Here is a 7,489-nt window from a genome sequence, read left to right as displayed (position 1 = left end):
AGAAAATATAGCAGAAAATAAGGAAAAGCATGGTGGGAAAAAGTGCATTGTTTTTCTTCTGATGTAATGGACAGGCTGTAAAACAACCTTTTTTTGCGCCACGGACCAGTTTATGTCCGACAATATTTTCACGGTGTCGCGGATAAATACAACAAAATAAAACTAGTACAAGTACCAAAAAAAAGAAGATTTATTCATAACACACGTGAAAAGACCCAGGAAGACCGAGTTAAAGATAAAAACGATAACAAAATAACGCTGAAAACCGATAAAAACCCTGAAAACTATACATTTCATACCTGAGCCTCAACTCTCGCGGCCGGTACCAAACGACTCACGGACCGGTACCGGTCTGTGGCCCGGGGGTTGGGGACCGCTGCTCTACAGGGATCAGCCATAAACCATGCTGGACTGTGGTTACTGCTGATTAACTCATGAGACAATTTATCTTTCCAGATTCTTTGGGAAGTTCTGTTTTGGTCCCTTCCTGCTGAAAGGATTCATTTTGAATTTCTGTACTTAAACAGTCTACATGTAAGGAGCTAACAGACTGAAGAGTTTTGCTTTTTTTTTGTCTGAGTTTTGAAAAGACACGTTGTTATTGTGCATGTTTTCACAGAATTTGCATAACAACGAAACAAATTAAACTATTTAGCATTCACCACCTGTTCTTTAGCACTGAAAACACAAAGTGCTGACCTCTAACACTGATAATCAGACTTAAACTACCTAGGCAGTCAAAATTAGCAGCTAGCTAATTAGTTTTAAAAACTGCATCTTATTTAAAAAAAACTAACAGATCTCTTAATACTGTTGGATGGATTAGTAACATCTTAACTCAAGGTTGAATAACCAGGATTCCCCTCCAAAGAAACGCTGAGCTTCTCCCTTTTCATGACCTGGTTGACCTGCAGCTCTTTAAATATTGAGCAACAACTAGTTCAGTTAGTATATTATTCACTTGGTATTTAGTCTGTCTCATTAAATCTGAGTTCATTTTACAGATAGCTTGGAGTACTGCAGGGGTAACCCCAGCTGGAACTATTTGTGTTTGTGTGTGCGGTGTGAATCCATGCCTTTCAGTGTATGTGTGTATGTGCGTGTTTGTGTGTAAGCGCGTCCTGGCTGTGCGTCCACAGCAGTACTGGTATTGCTGAGACAGACGGTGAGCGGGTAGGTTTATTTTTGGGTCAGTGACAGTGTGTCAATGGCTGCAGATGCGTCGGAAAGGAAAGCTCTTAGATACAAGCAAACCCTGGTCAGTGTCCCTTCTCTTTCATTTCTCTTTCGCTCTCTGTCTGTCTCTGTCCTTGTGCCATGTCTACACCAGCCTTGATGTTTCATATCTAGCATGCGTCTGCAGTTTTGTTGCGGGAGTCCTGCATAACGCACCTGTATCGTCCACACTAATCTGCGTCCTTGTGAATGAACAGCATGCGACAAGGTGATGTGTAACAGCAGTATCAAACACACGGGCGTGCAAACAGGTGCTCAGATGCTGTGCAGCTCCTTCGCCCCTGTGACGCTGTCTCGCTACTTCTTTCCTACCGTCTCTGCTGGCCACCTGTTTGCTACCCTCTCTGTGCCTCGCTTCTTAAGCCCTGCTTGGTCTTTGCACATGTGGGACAGGCTTCTGTGACAAGTGCATGACTCTGCATGTCAACAGTTTCTGTGTATTAGGGGGTTTTGTGCGTGTACATGTGTGTGTCCCAGGTGGTTTTCCATATGTTTCCAAAGAGGGGAAACCTGACCATGCATTTGCAGCATTCATGTAGCTGCTCGTGTCTTTTGGGACAAAGCAGTGTGAAGAGCGTCTCTCAACATCTGGCGGGTTTTCATTACAGCTTTGAGAGGTTCTGTTACACAACTCTGAATCTTCTTTTTCTTGTTGTTGAGTTGTTTAGGAGACCAGAGAACTGGAAACATTTTTGTTTGTTGTTTTGTTGTTGGTGTTTTTCTTTTCTTAATATCTGATTGTTCACTGTTAGCTTGTATTTTCTATTGAATAAATGTTTTTTTACATCTACAATAATAAGCAAAAGTTTAGTTTTTTGAGGTGGATCAGTGACACTCTATATTTTTATTGTGTGACTTTAGTAGAGTGGCTGTCATTGATTCATAGCTGATTCATTGATTCATGTCATGGGTCTTGGCCTTGCTGTAGCTCATCAGTTCATCCCCTGTCTGAAGCAAGCTGTTCGAGCTCCCTTCCCTCTCTTTCTTATGAATAGCTTCCTCGTGCAAAACTGGTCCCTTGTGCATACACTGATCTTTTTAGTTCAAATTTGGCTTTGTGTAATGTAAGCATCTGGACCTTTCACAAAAAATAAGGAAAAGCATGGTGGGAAAAAGTGCATTGCTTTTCTTCTGATGTAACGGACAGGATGTAAAACAACCTTTTTTGCGCCACCGACCGGTTTATGTCCGACAACATTTTCACAGACCGGCCTTTAAGATATCGCGGATAAATACAACAAAATAAAACTAGTACCGCTACAAAAAAAAGAAAAAGATTTATTCATAACACATAGGAAAAGACCCAGGAAAACCGAGTTAACGATAAAAATGATAACAGAATGATGATAAAAACCCTGAAAACCATAAATTTCAGCCTCAAGGCCCATCCATGGCCCCGGACCATGGACAGCTGCTATAAAAGATAGTTATGGTTTAATTGAAACATTTATTCTAAATGATTTCTGATTTTTAATGAAGTTGAATATTATAATGATAAGAAAAGTTAGAAACCCTGGTACACAACTGGGAAACAGAAATCTCCCATGCTGTTACTGACACATACATGCCACATTATACTGGTTTGTGAAGCGAGTGGTACACATGGGTGTATTTCAGTGTGTTAAGAAGAGAAATGTTAAACTCTTTTTGGCTTTAGTTGCCAGGATAACAGTTTTAACAGTCTTTAAACATCATAAATGTTCATTAGGTAACAAACAGTGGAACATAAGAGTGATGACTGCTGACAATATGCCTTTGTACACATATCCGTATACTGAAAATTGTTATTATGAATCCATGAATTCAATTTCATGCTGTATTAGATGGAAATGAACATTCTTTGCTTTCATAAATAATGACTGCTTTAAGTGACATCACAAGTTTTAGAGGTAGCTTGTTTTTTTTACTTTACACTGCTGAATATTTAAAGCCTATCAAATTAGGATTGAAATCCCCACACTCTCAGACCTTTCTGAAGGTCTATTTTATTTATACTTTCTGTATTTTTGCTTTGTGTACTTGTAAGATACTCGTCCGTGAAGCTGCCTTTGATTGCAGTGCTGTCTTTTTAATCTCCTGAGTTATTTTCCTGCTTAATTCATGGTTAGTTAAAAGCAAATAAAAAATATATATTAAAAAAATCACTCTGACAGACTAAGCCATACAGCAGCCCTCCTCAGTGGTGTTGAGAGGCTGGAATGTGAAGGCTGGTGATCAGAGTGACCTATAGAATTTAATGGCTGTTGAAATCGTACGCCTACGAGTACCTGAGAGAGTGCAAAGTTATCTAATCTGTCGTGTGTGTGTGTTTGTGCTTTTGGATACTATGCAGGCTGTGGTAACATCTTTCCCATTTCTTATGTGTCCTTTTTTAAATTTGATAATAAAAAAACTCTGACAGATTTCTTACAATCAGGACACGTGGCCAGAGCTGGCAGTCATGCAGAGAATGCGTGGAGTTAAACCGGCCTCTATTTTAGAAACGCTTCATATGCGTCGGCTTTGACTGCACATGACGACATATAGTGGCTTAACTCACATTGTTATATAAATCCCTCTCTGTACAGAGCGATACCTGCTCATGATGTGACATAATTCAGTTGGGAAAAATATTAGTAAATTATCCAAAAAGAACAAAAAACCTCTAATTATCTTCCAGAGCAGTGTGGTTAGAGACAGAAAATGTATCAGATTTATGGTTTCCTGATTTTCTTTTTTCTGTTCTGTTTATGAAATGCACAGAAAATATGAACATTTCATTGAGTTTCTTTTGCAATATTTGTATAGATAATCAGTGGTTAGCACTGTTGTGTCACAGGAAGAAGATCCTGCTCCATCTCTGCTCCTCCATCTGGCCTGGTTTTCCTGTGTGTAGTCTGCATGGGTGGGTTCTCTCTGGGTTCTCCAGCTTCCTCCCACAGTCCAATTCTAAATTGGATATAGGTGTGAATCTGAGTGTGAATGGTTGTCTATCTCTGTGTTAGCCCTACGGCAGGCTGATAACCTGCCCAGGGTGTACCACGCCTCTCGCCACGTGACAGCCCGTCCACCATATGATAGGTGGCCCAGTTCCAGTCTGTCCTGGCTGGCCCTACCAACTCCTTATTATAAGAAGTTAAGTTGCCACTGTCCAGCTGTAGGTACTTCATGCCAACAAGCACAACAACAGATCAAAAACCCATTTAAAACATTTGCCAAGTTAAGAGGTCAGTCTGACTAAAAAAGCCTGGACACTGTGTGCATATATGGTGATGACCTGTCAATCACAAAGTAACCACACAGGTTTGGCATGGCATTCTCTATAAATGTTATATAATTTGAAAAAAATATAGAATTTCTTAAATGAGCCTCAAAACTAACCACCGAGCCCATGAGCTCATTAAGAAAGTGTTTACTGAGGTCATAAATCAGTGCAGAAGTAGTGTTGTTTCTCTATTGATTGTTATGAAAACAGACGTCTTTTCTTAATAAGAGTCGCTCCCTGTTGGCTGTTTGAAATATGGCATTTTTTTGGCAATTGTCCCACTTTTCAGACCCAGAGGTACGTCTGTCTTTGATATACTGAGTGTTTTGGAGCAGTTTTAATCCCTTCATACTTCCTTTCGATGTATTCCCAAAGCGAACAGGACCCAGTTAGAAGAACACAGAGTAAATGAATGTGAGACATGGGAAAAACCGTGGAATACGATGAGGCATTGAAATGTACGATGGTAGGAGAGAGGTGTGGGAAATGTAATGAGGAATATTGGATCACACTGGTCCTAAATTTAGCCCAGAGTAGTGTTTCAGCGGCAAAGAGAGAGAGAGTGGTGAAGAAAGGAATAAGAGTAGGGTGCAGTGAAGGAAGGGGGCACAAGTGATTAGTGCAGAGTAGAGTTTCAGTGGTCAAGAGGAAAACAGGAAAGAGGTAAAGGGGACAGTGTCAGATTTCTGACAACATACAGTACTGCGCACAAGTCTTGAACCACACCTCATGTCTTTGATTCTTGCTTCCAAGCAGCCCGACGTTCGTGGAATTTTTAAAAGTAAGTAAAGAGCAGTAATTCTCCGGGATTTCTTAAGGTCTTTCAAACTTTGTCTTTGGACGTTGGCTGCTTTTTCATTAGTCCTTTTACTTTTCTTACTCCAGTTAATCACTTAACACTGGCCTATTTAAGCACTTAAGGGATGAATGAATGTTGTGTCAACACATAACAGACAACTTAGCAAAGAAACAATTTTAGTTGGTCAGTTGAGCCAAAGCCTCATAAATCATCACAGGCTCTCAAGAAGGAAAGAGAAGAAGGAAAGTAAGAGGAAAGGCTAAGGATGCCAAGTTATAAATAAAGAACATTTTAAGGCCTTCATTTCTATTGATTGCATACTGCCAAGTGTGAATCTACTGCCACAAGGTGTCAGCAGCAGCAACATTGTAGCAGCAGTGACACAGCAGAAGTCAAATCTGGCCCAAGTAGAATTTTCCCTGAAAATTGGATGTAAAGGTAACTGCTTAACACTGTTTTTTAAAAACAATAACTTCTTCCTTGGATAACGTTTTTTAACCAGTTGCTGAAAGCTTTCGTTTTCTGCATGTAATTGCATCAGTAGAGCACCAGTCCATCCATCGTTTCTCTTCCTCTTCCTGTCACATGGTATGCAGCAAGCCAGTCCTTTGTTTACTTTGGGTTGCATATGACCAGTTCTCACCCTCATATTCTCATGCACCTCTTAGCCTGTTTGTTGTTTCCGTGTTTAACTTGAGTGCTTTTATTGCATATTTTACATATTTTTGTTCTTCGCTGGAGGTTGTTGAAGCAGCTCACTTCCTGGGTGCTAAATTGTAATTGAAGGCAGACATGCTGCTCTCATCCTCAGTGACTGGGTTTGTCTTGTTGTTGTGCTCAGGATTGTCAGTACGTGGCATCACTGCATCACTAATACTCAAATATGACACTTTTTTGCCTGAGACAGTTCAGGCTGTGTTGAAGGATAAAGGCAGTCATACCAACTATTGGCTTTCATGCTGGTTGGAATTCTACAACCTCCGTTTTTGCCGTCTATACTCTTTTTACCTTTTTCCAACTTTATTTGCCTCTTATCCATTTTCCTAGCAAAATACAAGAAATGAAGTGTGACTCAAAAACTTGCACATCATTAGTATGTGTGAGATTTGAATCTCTTAAATTCAGAATGTTTTTAATGTTTGTCATCCTAATAACCAATTTGTCCACATTTTTTCTGTTATAGTATTGATTCAACAATTTTAATTCAGGATTCCTTTGTGCCATCTGTTTGCATGTTATGGAAATTATGAGAAACTTCTTATGTAGAATGCACAAAGCATCTTTTTGTAATGTGCTTTTGTATTTTAAAAGCTTGTTTCACCCAATTTAACTGCTGCTTAGATAAAACGAGTGATGCACTGTGTGATCCTTTTAACTTTTATCACATGAGCTCTGAGTCAAGACGTCCGTGCCTTGCTCTGTTGTTTGAGCCTGTGCTCTGTTGTTTGAGCCTGTGCTGTGTGCAGGCATTCAGTTGTAGTACTTTGTGTGTTATGCTGCTCAGGTTTCACCATGCATTGACTGCCATCTATGCACACAAACACACAAACACACACAGCATGTCCAGCGCCTTATGTGCACGTGTGTCTGTGTATCTAAATCCATCCATCCGTCAGTCGGCCTGTCCGTGAACCTGCTAAATCAGAAGGCGTTGAAAGGATCACACGTGGACGTGATATAACGACAACTTACCAGCTTGTCACTTATATTCCTGGGTTGCTATTGTCTGCTGTTCATGTACCAAAGCACATATGAGGCTCGGTCCTGTATTTGTGGGGCAGTGCTGGAGTTTTTTATGGTTCAAGTGTAAATGGGTAAATGAGCTGGAATCTCTGTATCCACTCTGCCTTTTGTATCTATGGAGTGACAATGAAATTTAAAGAATACACAACCTCTGTGACTGTGGTGACGACTAGGCCTGATCCACCTGTCAGGGAGGTTTGTACACATTTGCATCACATTTGCACTGTAACAGAGTGAAACCATGGTAAAGGTTTCACACTCAGATTACATTAAGTGAAGTCAAACTTTACATTCAACTACTAGTTTTAGTAAATTGTTACATTGTGATTTAATACTATATTAAAAAACTAGTAAAAATACTTTTTATTTGCAGCTGCATGATGTAAATATACAGTGGGGCAAAAAAGTATTTAGTCAGCTACCGATTGTGCAAGTTCCCCCACCTAAAATGATGACAGAGGTCAGTA

General features: G+C 40.0%; 1 protein-coding gene across 1 annotated transcript in view; it reads left to right on the top strand.

The window, feature by feature from the left end:
• The first annotated feature begins 1,166 nt into the window (after positions 1–1,166).
• The window catches only part of LOC102213593 (chloride channel protein-like), a 51,842-nt gene continuing 45,519 nt past the window's right edge, over positions 1,167–7,489 (top strand). Inside the window, exon 1 of the mRNA XM_013913857.1 lies at positions 1,167–1,258. Coding sequence (XP_013769311.1) covers positions 1,208–1,258 — 51 coding nt within the window. The 5' untranslated portion in view covers positions 1,167–1,207. The remainder of the gene's footprint in view (positions 1,259–7,489) is intronic.

This window comes from Pundamilia nyererei, unplaced genomic scaffold, assembly GCF_000239375.1.
Source record: "Pundamilia nyererei isolate P.nyererei 1_Seehausen unplaced genomic scaffold, PunNye1.0 scaffold00155, whole genome shotgun sequence".
Lineage (NCBI taxonomy): Eukaryota > Metazoa > Chordata > Actinopteri > Cichliformes > Cichlidae > Pundamilia > Pundamilia nyererei.
Note: the sequence above shows the minus strand (reverse complement) of the source record. Positions and strands in the feature narration are given on the sequence as shown.